We start from the raw sequence: 17,840 nt of genomic DNA, 5'->3' as shown, positions 1-17,840 counted from the left end.
TTCCTTTGCATCATGGTTTCTCAACCTTTTTTTTCTTACCAATCCCTTCCCCTTGAAATTTTAATACTGCTGATAAAAGGACCACAAATCGTGATTAAGGTGTCATTTCATTTAAGTCCTATGATTTAGTTCCCACTGTCCCCGTTTTCACTTTAGGAAATTGGAGCTTGAGGAGGTTAAGCAGCACCCCAGAGTCACAGAGCTAATAAATGGGGAGCTCAGGTTCAAACCTGTGCAGTCACTCTCCAGGGCACACATTCCTTGCCACTATCTGTTTTACTTCTCCAAGAGAAGATCCAGGGAGTTCCAGGTTGTACAACAGGTGACAGGATTAACCGGATACCTGACCAAGTGGAGCTACCACAGGAAACCCCTGACCCCAGGTTGCCCCTGGGAGGGGATTGGGAGTGGGAGGCTTCTTGAAGCAGGTGGCATCTGAGTGAGGCCCAGAATATATCAATAGAACTTACACAGGAAGAGCAGCATGGCAGACAGAGCCCATTGTGGTGAAATTCTCCATTTCTACCTCGTAGCATTCACAAAACACTAGTTTTTGTGTATAATTATAATTTTTAATATTTTATTTATTTATGCACGCACGCATGCATGCATGCTGTGCCAGGTCTTAGTTGCGGCATGCGGACTCTTAGTTGCGGCATGCATGCGGAATCTGGTTCCCCTGCCAGGGGTCAAACCCGGGCCCCCTGCATTGGGAGTGCGCAGTCTTACCCACTGGACCCCTAGGGAAGTCCCTGGGTATAATTTTAACTTGATCTTTTTCAAACATTGTAATCGACCACATATCTCTCAAGTTCGTTATATCTGTCCTAATGTCTTTCCTCCAAGGTGTGTCAGCGTCTAGGACCAGGGAACTTCTGCTGTCTAAGAGTTTGAGTTCCTCAGTCTACATTCCAATCCTGTGGAATGAGAGAGGAGCCGGTTAGGCCTGATTCTGCGCCTGAGTTCTCAAGGAAAACCCAGACTCTGCCCTGGGGAGCAAACTGAATCCTGAGCTTGAGGACACCAGCAAGTGTGAAGAGCAGAGAGTGGCAAGAATGAGAGGGGGCTCATTCCACATACACAGGAGAGCACTTTCCCGCAGGTCAGGGTACAGAAAGCAGAGGGCCGGAGAGCACAGGGATACAGCGCCAAGGGCAAGGCCCCCAGAGGAGGCCAGAGAGTGGGGAGATGGGTGCCGGCAGGTGGGAAAGCTCCTGAGATAAGACCCAATGATCGGGGGAGCTGCAGCAGGCAGAGAGGCCCCTGGAGGAGACGGAGGGGCAGTGGGGGTCAGGCAGGGTGAAGCAGTCAGGGAGACTTTCTCGAGGAAGGGGAGTATCAGGAAGTTCTTGAGGCCTTTGGGGGAAACTGAAACCAGAGCGGGGGCAGGGATGTTTCCACACAGACCTCTCATGGTTCTCCAACAGTCTTCAGGAATCCCCAGAGGCTGTCACAGGTGGCGGGGCAGAGCAGTGTACACTGAAGCAGCATGTGGAAGCCAAGTTACAGATATTTACGCTCACCTGCCCCATCTTGACCCTTGGTTCACCTGTTGTGCGTGGGGGTTATGGGTACGCAGCAACCCATCTCCTTCACTTAACCAGTGAGCTGCTATGGGGCTGATCTGGGGCTTGTCCCACACTGGGTCCCCTTTGTGAATGATCCCTGCCGGTCCCAGAGAAGTGACACTTGTTAAACGAAAAAGTCCTAATCGAGGGTCGGTTGGTGGCATTAACCCATAGACGCTTATCCCAGGACAGGAAATGAAGTTAATTTCCTTAAGGTTTATAGGTTCACAAAGTCACATATCTGACCACAGTTTTAATATCTTCTGGAAAAAAGAACCCCCAGCCAATAAGGCTGCATTCTTTCTTTCTGTTTACTAGGTTGCACAAAGCAGTTGAAGAGGGAAAAATTCAGCATTTGTCCACTTCCTCAGGGTGGGACCTTACACAACCCACTTAGCCTCTCTGAGCCCATTTCCCCACATGTCAAAGAAAGATAAGTCCTCCCTGGGGTCCCCTTCTCCAAGCTGGTGACACAAAGCCCATTGAAGTCACAGGTGTGAAGTGGAAGTCCTTTATGAGCTGTCCGTGCCGTGGTTCCAGGTGGCTTATTGTCCACTTGTTGCTGAGCTGATCCAACTTTAACCTGAACTTCCCTTGCTGTTTGTTTTTCTTCCTATAGTTCATTGAAATCGAGGAACATGATAAGGAGGTGGCTGGTTATTTTTATCCTTTTTCCCCTGAAGCTCATAGAGAAATGTGGTAAGTTTAGAAATGGATGAAGAGGGAAATGGAGTAAGTAGCCTGACTTGTTTGCCGCCAAAAGTTCAGGACCATCCAGATTGCATGTGTCTGCCTGCCCCTTGGCCAGGTGGGCACCCAGTGAGTGGAGCAGACCGAGGTCTGGAGTCCAGGAGTTTTACAGGGAGCCAGATGGTTCCACAGATAATTAGCTTTCTGCTCCAGGGTCCCTATTCCCTTTTCTGTATCACCAACATCAAACTGTGGAGCTCTGAAAATCTGGGATAATATCTGTAGAGAAGAGCTTGTGTTCTCACCCTGTGGACCTCAATGAGGGAGTTATGGGTCCTGGGAGGTGCTGCAGAAGCAGGTGAGGTGGCCACCTTGTTGCACCTGGTTCTGCCAAGCGGTAGACACCTGAGGAGCCTGCCCGGCATCGCTTGGTATGATAAGAAAGCTCTTCCCTTAGACAGGGACCGAGGAACCAGAGTGAAGCAGGGCTAGGGGCCTCACAGAATTCAGGCTGGTTGTCGAAAAACACGTCAGGGTTTGTGTACCCTTGTGAGGCTTGACCTTCAGAGCAGGGCCCTTAGAGGCCTGTATCATTCCATCGATTCTCCACTGCCCAAACATTGCTGAAATTCCTTCCATGAAAAGCTGTGTAGCGCCTCCTTGGACACCAGGCCCATTATTTTGATCATCTGGCTGTTGTCAAAAATCAAATACATCTTGGGAATTCCCTGGAAGTCCAGTGGTTAGGACTTGGTGCTTTCACTGCCAAGGGCCCGGGTTCAGTCCCTGGTCAGGGAACTAAGATCCCACAAGCCTTGCAGCGCAGCCAAAAACAAATCAAATACATCTTAAAATCCCCAACTAAAGTTTCCAAATTAACCTTATACAAACTGTGCAAACCCTTGCCAAAGCTTCCCAAGAGCCACGCGCAGTGGGTGCACTGCTCCAATTATTTGGCCTCTTGAGCCTCTGAGAAAACACAGGTCATCTGATCAGCTCTTCCAGGTTTGTTAAACAATCAGTCATGTCACCTTGTAGTCACACCTTGTGGGTAAGCAATTTCCGAGAAAGAAGAGGTTTCTTCCAAGAAAGAAAGAACACCATGGAGTCCGGTGTTCTTCCATACGAATGCCAGAGCCCCACTCCAGACCTGCCGGATCATATTGTCTGGGACTAAGGCCCAAAAGTGTGTACATGAGCCTTGGCCCGCTTTAAATAAAGCTCCATTAGTCATGCTCATGTATTGCCTTAGGAAAAGAAGAACAAATCCAACTGCCACCACTCGATTATACAGAGGGCTGACTTAGGCCCAGAGAGGGTAGAAGTCTCTCCCAAACTCGTCTCTGCTTTCGGGAGTGGTAATAGAGGACCAATGATGAGATCATTTGCCTTCAGAGTTTTTTGCCCCTGACTTCTTTGGGTGGAATCTTGAGGTGCTGCCACCTAGTAGCAAGGGCCTGCGCTCTGGACCAGGCTGGCCTAGGTTTAAATCTTGCCTCTACCGTTTCTGAGCTGTGTGAGCAGGACACTTGCCCTCATGGGTTTCTCCACTTTCTTCTATCCGAAATAGGGATCACGTTGCCCATCTCTCACTGTTATAGTAATTTGAGAATGGGAGTTCACAGTACAGCAGAGTGGCTGGCGTCGGGTGGGAGGCATAGTGGGAGATGTGCCAATAAGGATTAGTTTTTTAAATGCAGAGACTCTCCTTGGGGGGAACCTTCAGGTAGTCTCACCAAAACTCATTTGGTTATTCGGATGTGGTGTCCAGAGACTCCTGCCCTGGGGCAAACTTTAAAACGTGCTTTCCCAGGATATGATATGATGCCAGCTTCCTAACTGCCTCCCATCTTGGGCTAAAAAATGTCCTGCAGGGTTTACATGATGACAAGAATAGTCACCAGCAATTATTTCGCACTCAGGCTGTGTGGAAATTGCATCACAGACGTCACCACGCTTTATCTTCACAGTGCCCCTGGGAGGGAGGGAGTGCTGTGCTCTCCATTTCACAGGTGAGGAAATGGAGGCTCAGTGAGGTTAAGTACCTTACTCTCGGTCACACAGCTAGGAAGTGACAGAGCCAGGAGGGAACTGTGTGACCCAGAGCCCAGTCTCTCAGCTGCTGAGCGCTGCCATCTTCCTTGGGGCTAAGTGAGGGGAAGTGGTTGAACCCTGACCTGGTTCTCTGAGAGCTCACAACCTCCTCTTTTAAAATGCAAAGTCTGGAAGAGTTAAGCCCATGGGATCTCCCACTCACCCTGACCACAGTCCCAGCAGAGCCCCAGGGACCCAGAATGTGGATGGCTACCTGGCATCACTTTCAGTATCCCTGTCCTGGGCAGGGTCTTGCTTATCTGATGCGGTCCTTGGGATCTAGGTAGAAAGTAACAGCAGGGACCTTTAAGTCCTCCTACCTCAGCTGTGCAGCCCAGAACAGAGCCTCGGGCTGGTATGAGAGGGGTGAGTATGAACAAGGAGGGGCAGAGCTGCCTCCAGGCCCCAAGGATGCATCTAAGGAGGGGGTGGTGGGTGGGACCATCCTACTCTGCTCTGAGCAGCTTGGCCTCCCAAGGGCCAGGGTGGGGACTTCAACGGACTGTGGGAATCAACTTGGAGACTTGCAGGCATGGGCCAGAGCCTGCATCTGCATCCACCTGCAGGCCAGCCTGGACAAGGCGGCTCAGGTAGGGTCTGAGAGGTCCCGGGTCACAGAGCCAGGCCCTGACGTGCAAGTTTCAGGCTGGCAGGTTCCCTTGGAGGAGATGAGGTTACTCTCCGCGCCCCCTCCCCTGCCCCGAGGTGTCCGGACAGAGGAAGAGAAACTACTAGGGAGGAGGACTGAGAAGGGGCTCAGACAGTGGAGGTTGAATTAGGGAACTTTTAAGTTTCCTTCCAACCAGAGCATCTAAAATTTCAGTTCTTCGTCTCTGCCTTTGAGGGGTCTGGGGAGACATGGAGGGAGCGGGAGACCTGGGCCCCACCTGTAGCCACTCCCCACACAAAGACCATCTTCATCAAACTGAGCACCTGCTTTCCCCTGTGGACACCTGTCCCGGCCCAGTCTACGTTCATGATCACACCTTAGGCTGCGAAGGCCCTCAGGTGAGGGAGGTGAAATAGACGCGTGCCTGGGGCACTGAGAGCACCTGGGGTGCTGGGGCTGCCCAGCGAACACAGGAAGACGTCAGAGAGAAGGTAACTTGCTCCTGGTCTGCGGCCAAGTTGCCCTGGAGTGTTTGGCTTCCCAAACCTGCTTCCTCCCTCACCCCCGAGGCCTATCTGTCTACCTCCTGAGTTAGCATCTTAATGCCAAGAAGAAATCTCCCATAGTGAAACTGTGTACTGTTCACCAGTCTCCCGCGTCCCCAGCAGAGTCAGCCTCCGGAAGGGGATCAATGAATGGGGTGAGCTGGGTTTGTGCAGGAGCCCAAGGGCGGTTCTTTAGAAACAGGTTAGCTGGGCCCCAGGTGTCTCTGAGACCACAGGAAGGGACAGGACCGGTTCTGCAGGGCCAGTTTAGTTCCATGAACAGAGGAAGCCACTGTGCTTTCCACCTGAAGAGGTGGTTTAAGCCCATGTGTTCCAGTCCCGGATTGTGGCTTGATTTCCTTTGGGCCAGTTGGGCCAAAAACTGGGACCAGTTTTGGGGCTCCATGGTTTCTATTTCTGGGTGACTCCTACAGACCCTCAGAGCTCATCGGTGGGAGAGGAGGAAGCTACAGGATCTCCTCAGGCCTGTGTCTCCCTCTTTTTCTGGCAGCAGGAGGGGAAAGAGCATAACAAGGACATTTCCAGTCCCATCACTTACTTAGCCCCTCAGAATCTCAGAGTCTTTGCCTAGGGGATAGAGGTGGTTATAAATCAGACTTCGCAAGTTCAAATGTCAGGGGCCCTCCTCCCGGCGTCTCAGTGGGCCTGAGTTCTCTGACCTCATGACTCATCACTGATTTGGGTTGTTCCAGAGTCCACGGTCAACTTCTCTGTTCCTCCCACCGTGAAGCTGGAAAATGGAAGCTCCACCAACGTCAGCATCTCCCTCCCGTAAGTTCCCAGGCCCAGCTTTGTCCTCAGCCCAGCTCGTTCGCCCCACAGCTGGGTCAGGGCTGACCCCCGGCTCAGTCTGTTCATATTTTAAGTGTGATACCCTTGCCTCTTCACTTTAAGACGAGCCAGGGAAAGAAAGGCAGCGGCCCTAGGCTGCAGACCGAGGTCCCAAAGTCTCTCCCTCCCCAACCGCTGAATTCTTGCTTCCAGTGGGAGGAGGATGACACGTGAGCCTTTTTCCCAGCTGAGAAGAGTCCTTGAGTGACCAGCAGTTGATACCACACTTCCAAGTGGTCCTTTCCAAGGTTCGAAATATTTGAAGAGAGCCCTGGAGGTTGGGGGCAAGGAGCTAAGTCGCTTGGCAGTGCTTCTGAGATCACATCCAACTGCATTGGGTGGATCCCACTGTGCAGCGCTCCTGCTGAGGCTTGTCTGAGAGTCTCTCTAGCTGCTGGTTCCCACACGAGGGTGCCGACCTAGTCCAGACCGTGCCAGAGAGCCTACCTCCTCTGTATCCTTCCCTGCTTTGTCCAACTCTTGCCTCCCAGCCATGAGGATTCCCCAAGATGAAGATCTGGAACCCTGTTATTTTTTTCTCTTTACCCTCCTCCCTTTTCCTCACCTCTCCTGGGACGTCTGATCTCAAACCAAAGCTTTGGGACCAAGGCTCCCTAACAGACCCGCATTCCATCCCCAGATCCTGCCATTTCTGCACATCGACACCTTGTGAATCTGACACATCACCCCTCAGCACAACTCTTCCCTCTGCAGAATCCTTAAACGGCTTTCCACCACCTTCCAAATTAACTCTGAGCCCAGACTTGAGGTCCCTATGGGCTGCTCCCACTCAGACATATCCCACTGCTTTCTGGGGATGCTGCTCCCTGCCACCTAACCCTTCTCAGAAGCCTTTCCCACCAGAGCAGATGCCATGGTCCTGTCGGCCTCTGGACACCTCATGTGGCATTCACAGCCAGTTTCCCACCTTCTCGTGTTCTCACGGGCCACAGGGACCCCACCTCTCAACCCCCCAGGGCCAAGCACATAGCAGTGCCTCACCCTAATTTCTTGAGAAATGACAGGCCTGCTGTGAAATCCAGAGGGCTGGTTGAGATCTCACAGAGTACAACTTCTCAGCAGTAACCAGACTCTTGTCCTCCACAGGCGTCCTTTAAATGCAACCTTGGTGATCACTTTTGAAATCACATTTCGTTCAAAAAACATTACTATCCTTCAGCTCCCTGATGAAGTAAGTAATGAATCATAACTGATGGGCAGAAAACTAATGGATAACAAAACACATTTTAACTCAGTGCTTGTGTAAATAGGCCACCTTGTTTTTATACCGTGGGCTGCCCCTGTCCTATTATTCTAGAAATCTCAGATTTGGACTTTGTTAGTCTCTTTGAGGATGGACTTTTTATGCTATGTAGATGGAGTTAGGAAGGTGATGGTAAGAAATCTTAGGCAGAAATGGTTCTGAGGATGTAGAAGAAATTCTTAAGATGGTTTTTTAAGACATCGCTGCTCAAAGAGCATCCATGGACTAGGAGCATTGTCTCTGCTTTAAAATCTTTTCTTTTCTTTTCTTTTCTTTTTTTTTTTTTTTTTGCGGTACGCAGGCCTCTCGCTGTTGTGGCCTCTCCCGTTGCTGAGCACAGGCTCCGGACGCGCAGGCTCAGTGGCCATGGCTCACGGGCCCAGCCGCTCCGCAGCATGTGGGATCCTCCCAGACCGGGGCACGAACCCGCGTCCCCTGCATCGGCAGGCGGACTCTCAACCACCGCGCCACCAGGGAAGCCCCTGTTTTCTTTTTAATTGAAGTATAGCTGATTTACAATGTTATGTTAGTTTCAGGTATACAGCAAAGTGATTCAGTTATACATACACATATGTATATATATTCTTTTATGTTTATATTCTTTTTCAGATTCTTTTCCCTTATAGGTTATTACAAAATATTGAATGTAATTCCCTGTGTTACACAGTAGGTCCTTGTTGGTTATCTATTTTATATATAATAGTGTGTATATGTTAATCCCAAACTCCTAATTTATCCCTCCCCTCTAAAACTTTTTAGAAATGCCCTATCCCAGACCTACTGATTAAAAATCTGCATATAAGCAAGATTCCCCAGATGATTTGGGTTCACATTAAAGTCTGCAAAGCACTGTTCTGAGATCCCATTGGATGAATGTTATTTCGAAAAACCAGTGCCAGAGACCCAGAGGCTGTCTGATATAATAGTGATGACTATTTATAGTCTTTATACATTTATCTGTTAATACATACCCTGCTTCCACCTTACCAAGGTTTTGAGCCAATTACCAATCAACCTGATTTTAAAACAAATCAGTAGGGTGAAAAAAGAAACCAGACAAGATGAACACAGGGATGAAACTGATAGCCGTGAGGCTCAGCATGAGGCCCTGTGTGGTCGTAGAAATGAGCTGCAAATCAGCTCTGAGCCCCCTAGCAAGCAAACAGTATTGACTCATGATCAGATAAAGAGCATCTACCTAAAGGACCTGAGTGAGAGGGGAGTCTCATCTCATAGACAGGGCCATTTCCCACAACTTCCCCCTCCTGCCCCGGGATATGAGGCCTGCTGCAGGGTAAGAAAAGCCATTGGTTCTAAGAGCAGGTTGTGGTATTTAGCCCTCAGAGGTCTGGCTTGATCCACAGATCAAATTTAGACTCTGAGGAAAGGACACTGGTCACTTAGTTTAAGGGCCAAACGTCTAAGAGAAAGATTAATCTTTTTAAAATAACTGAGGGCTTCCCTGGTGGTGCAGTGGTTGAGAGTCCGCCTGCCGATGCAGGGTACACGGGTTCGTGCCCCGGTCTGGGAAGATCCCACGCACCGCAGAGCGGCTGGGCCCGTGAGCCATGGCCGCTGAGCCTGCGTGTCTGGAGCCTGTGCTCCGCAATGGGAGAGGCCACAACAGTGAGAGGCCCGCGTACTGCAAAAAAAAATAATAATAAAATAAAAAATTTTTAAAAATAAATAAAAATAAGTGAAAGTCAAGCATAACATTAAGCCAAAAAAAAAAAAAAGCCTGGACTGTATGATTAAAGTGCAAACACAGACAAAGCAAATCTATGGTGTTAGAAGAGTGGTTTCCCAACCAGTTTGCAAAGCAGAAATAGAGACACACACGTAGAGAACAAACATATGGACACCAAGGGGGGAAAGCGGGGGCGGGGATGGGGGGATGAATTGGGATTGACATGTACACACTAATATGTATAAAATAGATAACTAATAAGAACCTGCTGTACAAATAAATAAGTAAAATATTCCTATAGTAAAAAAAAAAAGTAGTAGTTTCCTTTTGGGATCAGCGGTGACCAAAAGGGAACAGAACACGGCTTCTGGGGTCTGGAAATGTTCCGTTTCTTGATCTGGGTGCTAGGTGCACTTTTCTGCACCTATGTTATAGTTCATTTTTGTTTTTAAGAATTTTATTTAATTTTATTTATTTATTTATTTATTTTTGGCTGCATTGGGTCTTCATTGCTGTGCACAGGCTTTCTCTAGTTGTGGCGAGTGGGGGCTACTCTTCGTTGTGGTGTGCGGGTTTCTCGTTGCGGTGGCTTCTCTTGTTGTGGAGCACGGGCTCTAGGCACGCGGGCTTCAGTAGTTGTGGCGCGCGGGTTCTAGAGCGCAGGCTCATTACTTGCGGTGAACGGGCTTAGTTGCTCCATGGCATGTGGGACTTCCCGGACCAAGGTTTGAACCAGTGTCCCCCGCGTTAGCAGGTTCTTAACCACTGCACCACCAGGGAAGTCCCTAGTTCAATTTTTTTATTTTTATTTTTTTTAGTGTAATGGTGGCAGATCCGTTTGTAGAATGACCTATCTGGGCACCAACCCACTCTTCCAGGCTTATGCCTCCTTGACCCATCCCTTTCTCTAACTACTCCTGTCTACTCCCTGTGCCTTTGGAAACCACTGGGTAGAACTTGGGGGTCAGGCAGGCGGTCTAGGAACCTGCGCTGTGAACCACAGGTGAGGTACATCACCCCGACACATCTCAGTTTCCTCATCTGTGGACAGAAGGTTAATAAAGTCTCCTTGACAGGGCTGTGAGGATTAAAAGCAGTAGCAAGTATGAAATGTCTAGGATTGCAGCTGGCACATAGAAAGAAAGCGCTCAGAAAAAAGATAGCAATAAATTTTGCTGTGGATCTAAAACTGCTCTAAAAGATAAAGTTTATTGATTAAAAAAATTAAAAGCAGGACTTCCCTGGTGGCACAGTGGTTAGGAATCCGCCTGCCAATGCAGGGGACACGGGTTCGAGCCCTGGTCCAGGAAGATCCCACATGCCACGGAGCAACTAAGCCCACGTGCCACAACTACTAGGCCTGCACGCCTAGAACCCATGCTCTGCAATAAGAGAAGCCACCACAATGAGAAGCCTGTCGACACAACTAGAGAAAGCCCACGTGCAGCAACGAAGACCTAACACAGCCAAAAATAAAAATTAATTAATAAAAAAATTTAAAGCAATTGTTATGATTTCATTCTGCCTTGTATCAGTTAATTTCCAATTGGAAGGTTTTCCTCTTACCTAGTTCTAAAAGGGACCTGGTGGCCACTTAGAAATATGCAAACAACAGTTGCCAGGAAAATCTGCTAAAAATAAGAAAAAATGAGGATGGGAAAGTAAAAGAGCCAAGAGTAGTATGTGTCATGAAGACGTAGCTCACAAGACATTGGCCACGAACTGGATCCCAGGCTTTGCAGCAGCCACTTACACCATTTCAATTGTCCTGCCAAAGCCCCCTGATTTCTGGGGATAAGAGCAGAAAGACAGTGTTCAAGGGTCCCTGAAGAAGCCACTGCCATCCAGTGAGCCACATCCTCACGGTGCCCACAACATGGGTGGAAGGCGGGGCCTGAAGCATCATCCAGGGAACAAAGAGATGGGGGACAGCGTGGTTCAGTAAAGGTATCATCCCACTCCCTGCCACACTCGGGATTTGAGAGCATCAGGAAGCATGATTGGGAGGTCAGAAGTTGCAGGTAGGCCTCCAAGTACTGTTTCTTGGAGTAGAGCTTTCTATGAATATTGGGCAGAAATGAGGGTAAGGATGTTCTCCCTGCCAGGCGTCTGGTGTGTGCACCTCTTCTGTTTTGTCGCTTGGCAGCCAGGCTGGGCGTGGGGCAGACATCCCTCTGTGGATCTGGAAGAGCCGTCTGTAGTAACGGAAGTAGAGGTAATAGCAGTCATCGTAGGGTAGTAGTGATGGTAAACACTTCACAGCTTGCTGCGTGTCAGGCTCGGTGCCATAAGCTTTATGGACATTATGTCGTTCAGAGCAACCCTGTAAGGTAGACACTTGTGTTATCCCCTTTTACAGATAAGCAAACCGAGATCAGAGCTCAAATAACTTGCCTGAGATCGAATGGCTAGTGAGATGAAGAGGGCCCTCCCACCATCCCTCAGAGATAAGCCAGGGGAGTCTGACACTGATGTATGGGGGTTCCAGCTGGCTGATTAGTCCAACATTTCTCCCTCCTGTTAGGAAGCTCCTAGAAGGCAGGGGCTGTGTGTGACCTGTCCCTCCATTCCCTAGTGCATGGCCTGGAGCTGGGGTCCCAATAACTACGGGGCACTGGACCTGATTCAGTTTTCCTAACAGGTTGTGGTCCCTCCCGGCGTGACAAATTCCTCTTTTCAAGTGACGTCTCAAAATGTTGGACAAGTTACCACTTATCTGCACGGAAATCACTCCAACCAGACCAGGTAGGCTGGCCTCCGCCCGTGTGGCCCCTAAATGATGAGAAGGGGGATGGTGCTGGCACGTGGGGTTTCCTCCAGAAGTCCAGCCCCAGCTCATCCCGGTCCCCACATTCTCTCCAGCCCAAGGATACTCTTCTCCGTGATCCACAGCAATGTCGTCAGCATCATAAACCAGGTGATCGGCTGGATCTACTTTGTGGCCTGGTCCATCTCCTTCTACCCGCAGGGGATCGCCAACTGGAGGCGGAAAAGGTAACCCACGGAGCTTCACGTGCAGCTTCACCTGGGGCCGGTAGGATGGGCATTCCAACGAGGCTGTGGGCAGCCTGGGTTCTGACTTACCCCTCTGCTCTTCTTTCTTCCTGTCCTTTCTTAAAAGTGGTCTGATGTGAAAGTTCTAAGCGCCTGCGTAGGACTTGCAGTGCTGGGCATTTGGTCTCTTGTGCAATTCAGCCCCTCCCTGCAAAAGCAACAAAATGGGGCTTCTCAGTGGAAGTGGAGAAGGGGCTGCGTGGGAGGAGCCCACCTGAATCTGCTGGGCTCCTGGTCCACGGAGCCCTGGAGGAATTAGTGTCAAGTTGTGCCCCAGTGCAGGAGTTGGATCCTTCGGCCTCAGAGACGAAAGCCGGCCCACCTTGATTTTAAAGACAAGGGCCCAGGGCTTCCCTGGTGGTGCAGTGGTTGAGAGTCCGCCCGCCGATGCAGGGGACACGGGTTCGTGCCCCGGTACGGGAAGATCCCACATGCTGCGGAGCGGCTGGGCCCGTGAGCCATGGCCGTTGGGCCTGCGCGTCCGGAGCCTGGGCTCCGCAATGGGAGAGGCCACAACGGTGAGAGGCCTGCGTACCGCAAAAAGAGACAAGGGCCTAGGCGTCATGCACCAAGGACACCTAGGCCACCAAGGAACGTGGGCCTCTGAGGGGCTGCTGAGCTGGGAACCAGGGAGGGAGGTGCTTCCTCTCTGCAGGAAGCCTCCAGACAATCCCAGGAGGGTGGGGTTCGGTGGCATTGGTGGTGGCATGGAAACGGACCTGAGGACTGTGCTCTCCTTGAGGGAGCCAGGCCCTCCTTCCTGTGTGCTGGGAGCTCTGTCTCCTCCAGCCCCCGGCGGCCCCCAGTCTCACCCCCTGCTCTGCTTTGTCTCCCCGTCCCCCCGCCCCCCTCCTCAGTGTCGTGGGTCTGAGCTTTGACTTCGTGGCCCTGAACCTGATGGGCTTCGTGGCCTACAGCGTGTTCAACATCGGCCTCCTCTGGGTGCCCTCCATCAAGGTACGGCCCTGCTCACCCCTGCAGCCCAGTCTAAGTTGTCCGGTGGTCTGGCCACCCCTCACCCCCCAGCTTCTCCCCACTCCCAAACAGGAGCAGTTTCTCCTCAAATACCCCAATGGCGTGAACCCCGTGGACAGTAATGACGTCTTCTTCAGCCTGCACGCGGTCGCCCTCACCCTGGTTATCATGGTGCAGTGCTTCCTGTACGAGGTGAGCAGTGACCCTGGCACCCGCCGCAGCCTGCGCTGCCCAGACCAACACCCGGCAGCACCTGCTGCCCATACCTGCCGTTTTACAGGCGACGTGGAAACCCCCAGAAGGGAAATGTGTCCGTTCACTCACATCTGCTGGCCTATTATCCAGACCCCATTGCTGGGCACAGGGAACACCCCGTAAGCCCAAGTCCTCAGGCCGCCCCAGGTCTGGGGTGAGGGACACAGAGGGAGGCAGTGATGACCCAGCAGGCTGAGAGCTGAGCGGGCAGGGAGAGCACAGGTAGCTCATGGGCCCCACGACTCAGCCAGGGAGGAGGGGGAAAGAGGGCACTGAGCTGTGGTCCGAGCCATGAGTGAAGTTCCCATGGCGATGGGGTGGGGCACCCCTGCCGGTGGACAGAACTGTGAAGGCCAGGGAGCAGCGAGAGGGACCGCGAGCAGATGGGGTGGCCACGGTGGTGGTGGAGGGAGCAGGAGAGGCCCTGGGGTCTCTGCGGGCCGGGCTGAGGAGCCCGGGTACAGCTGTGCTGCTGGAGGGCCATCTGCTGTCTCAGCAGGGGAGGACGTCGTGAGTTAGTGCATATTTCAGGGCATCGCTGATGCTACTGTTTCCTTTCACTTCCCTGTGGGTACATCACTTCTCTTGGGGAGTTCCCTTCCCACACACAAGGCCAGCCAGAGCTGCTTGGCCCCCACCTTCACGAATCTTCTAGGTTTTCTTACCCTTTGCTGAGAAGGTTAGATGAGGAGGCCTGCTTTTGGAAAAGAGATTCCAGAGCCAATCAGGCTCCCTCGGGTCGTGGAAGAAGCCTGGGCCGAGATGAGGTGCCAGGCCTCCAGCGTGATGGGGGCCGTGTCCCCAGCACCCTTCACTCCTGGTGGGCTCTGCAACATGGGAACAGGAAGCAAACGGGCTCTTCAAGTCCAAGAGGATGGAACCAGAGACCCTGATAGTGACAAGGTGGGCTCTCTTCACCCCACCCATCCCTTCCCCTTCCCTGTCTCATCCTCAGCGAGGCAACCAGCGGGTGTCCTGGCTGGCCATCAGCTTCCTCGTGCTCTCCTGGCTCTTCACACTCATCGCCCTGATCATGGCTGTGGTCAGGGCCACCACGTGGCTGCAGTTTCTCTTCTGCTTCTCCTACATCAAGCTGGCAGTGACGCTGGTCAAGTATTTTCCACAGGTACCTCCAGGGTCTGCCCGCCTTTTCCACAGGGACCTCCAGGGTCTGGCCGTTAGCGTGAGAGGGATGAGACACGGACCCTGGACCCGGCTCCCTTGGGGCAGCTTCTGGCCGGGGTGAGATGTGGATGGAAAGCTACAGGGAGGAGGCCGGCAAGCCCAGCAGGAGTGGGGCCTCACAGAAAACCGGCTGTGACCAGTACCTGCTCTTCCCAGGGGCCGGGAATCCCACGGGGAAGTCAGTGGCCGCTTCTCTGACTCACGCTCAGCTCTGAGGGTCAAGGGTTGTGCAAGTCACTCCCATCTCTCTCCAGCCCCACCTTTCTAATGACTTCAGCTTTGCCCCCCCACCCTACCACCACCACCCATTACCACCAACTGATGACCCTGATGAGCCACAGCAGGGTACCAGGAAGATGAGGTGGGAGGGGGAAACCCACCACCATTCAGGGTCCTCGTTGTGAGCCCTCAGCACCCTCCCTCGAGTACTCAAACAGTCCTCTTCAGAGCTGGGTCAGACACAGCCTAAGAGTCAAACACAGCTTGCCCCACAGGCGGAATGGCCCGGGAGGGGGTCAGGTGGAGAACTGCCAGCTGCAGGCTGCACCTAGGCCCTCGCCTTTACCTCGCCTTCCCAGCACAGGGAGCCTTGTGTCCCACGGGCCCAGGAAGGAGAGCATTTTGGCCAGGGTCAGGGCCGGTACCCTGGAGGGCATGGAAACAGAGCCATCCGCTTAAGGATGAGGAGGACTCGGGTCTGTGGACAAGAGAGAAGGGGCGCTCCAGGCCGGGGCAGCCTGCACAAAGGCACAGGCACAGAAGACCTTGCCGGCGGAGCACTGTGAAGCTAGGAAGGCGGGACCAGGTCCCAGGGTGCTTGGGAAGGCAGCTTCAGAGTGAGGGGAAGGCTTTGGGGGAAGTGGGGCCTCAGTCCCTGAGCATGGGAAGGCTTGGACCTGGGAAACCTGGGAGGCAGGAGCCCCAGTTAGAGATGTTTGGAACTGTCCAGGACTGGAGAGGTGGCAGCAAATACAGAAGAGGGTGGGAGAGGGCAAAGAAGGGGAACTGACAGGTGGCTAACTGGGAGAAGACCACTACAGAGGCCAAGCCATCCCCCCGGGTGGTGGGAAGGGAGGTCAACGGTCAGAGAAGCCCAGAGGACACTGGCAGCAGGAAGAGGGGCGATGTGCAAGTGGGCTGGACCTGGGAAGTCCGAGGTGGAGGCCCTAGAGCCCAACCAGGGCTGAGGAGGGAGTTAAGTCCACTCTGCAGATGGGAAGACTAAGGCTGGGAGAACTCAAGTCACTCTCCCAGGGTAACATAGCTCCTCCGATGGTGGAGCTGGGATTCCAAACCAGGCCATCGGACTCCCAGGCCATGTTCATAAGCACAACATGAATTCAGTCCAGGCTGAGTCTGGGGAGATTCTCCATTTGAAGGTGAGTAGAAAAATCAGAGTTGCTGGAAAGCCAGGATAGGGAGGGCTGAAGAAGATGGAGAGGCAGCAGCTCCCCATCCCTCTGCCGGAGTTTGGGAGGTGCGAGGAAAGGAGGAGGAGGGCTGTTTGCTGAGCACTCAGAGGAGACCCCAGGACCCGCCCAAACCGTGCCCTCAGTCGAGGCTTGTCGGAGCCCAAAGGTCACTGTATTTGGAGCTGAGGTCCAAGCGCATGAGTGGGAGGAATGAGAGCCGCTCTTGTTTGGAGCGCGGTCACGAGGTGCAGGAGGCCGCCATTCAGCCCCCTCACCGCCCTCCATCTGTCTGTCTGGCCCAGGCCTACTTGAACTTTTACTACAAAAGCACCGAGGGCTGGAGCATTGGCAACGTGCTTCTGGACTTCACTGGGGGCAGCTTCAGCCTCCTGCAGATGTTCCTCCAGTCCTACAACAACGGTGAGTCAGCCGGCAGGCCCGCCCGCTTGGCGGGCTAGAGGCACAGGGCGGGGCCAGGCTTCCTGGAAACCACCCCTCCCCCACTCGGGGAATCCTAGCCAGTCCCAGACCCCAAGGTGAGGCTCACCTCGGGGCTTTGGCAGCTAGAGGATTTGTGGTTTCCTGGGCAGATGAGCACCCCCGCCCCCCCCACCCCCGCAGCCCCACGTGCTCCAGCTGCTTCAGGAGCTGCCAACCTAAAACCAAAACCAATCCCATCCCTTCTGGCTGCTAACAGACCAGTGGACGCTGATCTTTGGAGACCCGACCAAGTTTGGTCTCGGCATCTTCTCCATCTTCTTCGATGTTGTCTTCTTCATCCAGCATTTCTGCTTGTACAGAAAGAAACCAGGGTATGACCAGCTGAACTAGCTCCCAGGGACCCAGCGGAAACAGCCCAGGCCCTGGGCCCTGGTGGGCAAGTTTCCACCAGGAAGGCTGAAAAAGCCATCTGGAGTGCCGGGCTGGCTCCATGCGGAGAAGCACTCTTCCTCAGGGCCAAACTCCTTGAATTTGAACCAGCCTGCCTTCGTCCAGGACTCTTCCAGGCCAGGGAGGAACCTACCTCTGGGATAGGCACCTGACTGTGTGCCGAGATTAATGGCCAGACCACTGGCGGCCCCTCCCAGACTCCCCAGAGGTCTCAGCCCCTCCCAGGCCTTGCTGGCCCGGCATCTGGCTCTCCTGCATCTTGATGCTGCATCTCTGTTTTCTTCAAGGCTTCAGGCAGCACACAGGGCTTCTGGCAGCCGTCCCAGGCAGGATTGAGCACTGAGCTTGGAGCCAAAGGCCTGGCCCCAAGCAACCAGTGTTTGTGGAAGCAGCTTGAAGGACTGACCTTGCAGCTGGGAGAGCCAAGGGTGCTTTGCTGCCACTGCTGTGTTCAGAGACCAAGCAGCCAGGTGCCGTGGCCAATAGACCCGAGGTGCTGGTGCTGGTGGCAGGGTGGCTAGGACTTTGGGGTTAGGCCTTGGGGTGCCTCCTCTGAAGGCTGCATTCTCTGAGCGCTCACTGTCCTGGCACTCTACGTAAACCCACTTCCATGACTGCAATCACAGGTGGCCCAGACCAGGCTCTGGTAAAGAAACAGTATTTCTGAGCCCTGAGGTACCCAACAGATTGGCTCAGAACCGGGCTTACATCCAATACTCTCTGGATCCTTATCACACTAACGACCCTTTTGGATTTTT

The 17,840-nt window shown here is 52.9% G+C and overlaps 1 protein-coding gene across 1 annotated transcript; it reads left to right on the top strand.

Annotated features, from left to right (window-relative positions):
• The first annotated feature begins 1,055 nt into the window (after positions 1–1,055).
• CTNS (cystinosin, lysosomal cystine transporter) lies at positions 1,056–17,188 on the top strand. Its single transcript, XM_007454182.1, has 11 exons — positions 1,056–1,102; positions 2,188–2,267; positions 6,221–6,299; positions 7,467–7,551; positions 11,952–12,055; positions 12,173–12,304; positions 13,222–13,321; positions 13,412–13,531; positions 14,550–14,720; positions 16,494–16,611; positions 16,889–17,188. Exons 1-11 carry the CDS (start codon positions 1,056–1,058, stop codon positions 17,020–17,022), a joined length of 1,170 nt encoding a protein of 389 aa, XP_007454244.1. The 3' UTR covers positions 17,023–17,188.
• Positions 17,189–17,840: the final 652 nt, after the last annotated feature.

The sequence above is a fragment of the Lipotes vexillifer genome, unplaced genomic scaffold, assembly GCF_000442215.2.
Source record: "Lipotes vexillifer unplaced genomic scaffold, Lipotes_vexillifer_v1.1 scaffold680, whole genome shotgun sequence".
NCBI classification, from domain to species: domain Eukaryota; kingdom Metazoa; phylum Chordata; class Mammalia; order Artiodactyla; family Lipotidae; genus Lipotes; species Lipotes vexillifer.
Note: the sequence above shows the minus strand (reverse complement) of the source record. Positions and strands in the feature narration are given on the sequence as shown.

Excerpts from the sequence above, each read along its gene's own strand:
- CTNS (XM_007454182.1), top strand. The coding sequence starts at position 1,056 with ATGAGAGGGGGCTCATTCCACATACACAGGAGAGCACTTTCCCGCAG. Across the intron at positions 6,300-7,466 it reads AACGTCAGCATCTCCCTCCC|GCGTCCTTTAAATGCAACCT; the intron begins GTAAGTTCCCAG and ends TGTCCTCCACAG. Across the intron at positions 13,322-13,411 it reads TCTGGGTGCCCTCCATCAAG|GAGCAGTTTCTCCTCAAATA; the intron begins GTACGGCCCTGC and ends ACTCCCAAACAG.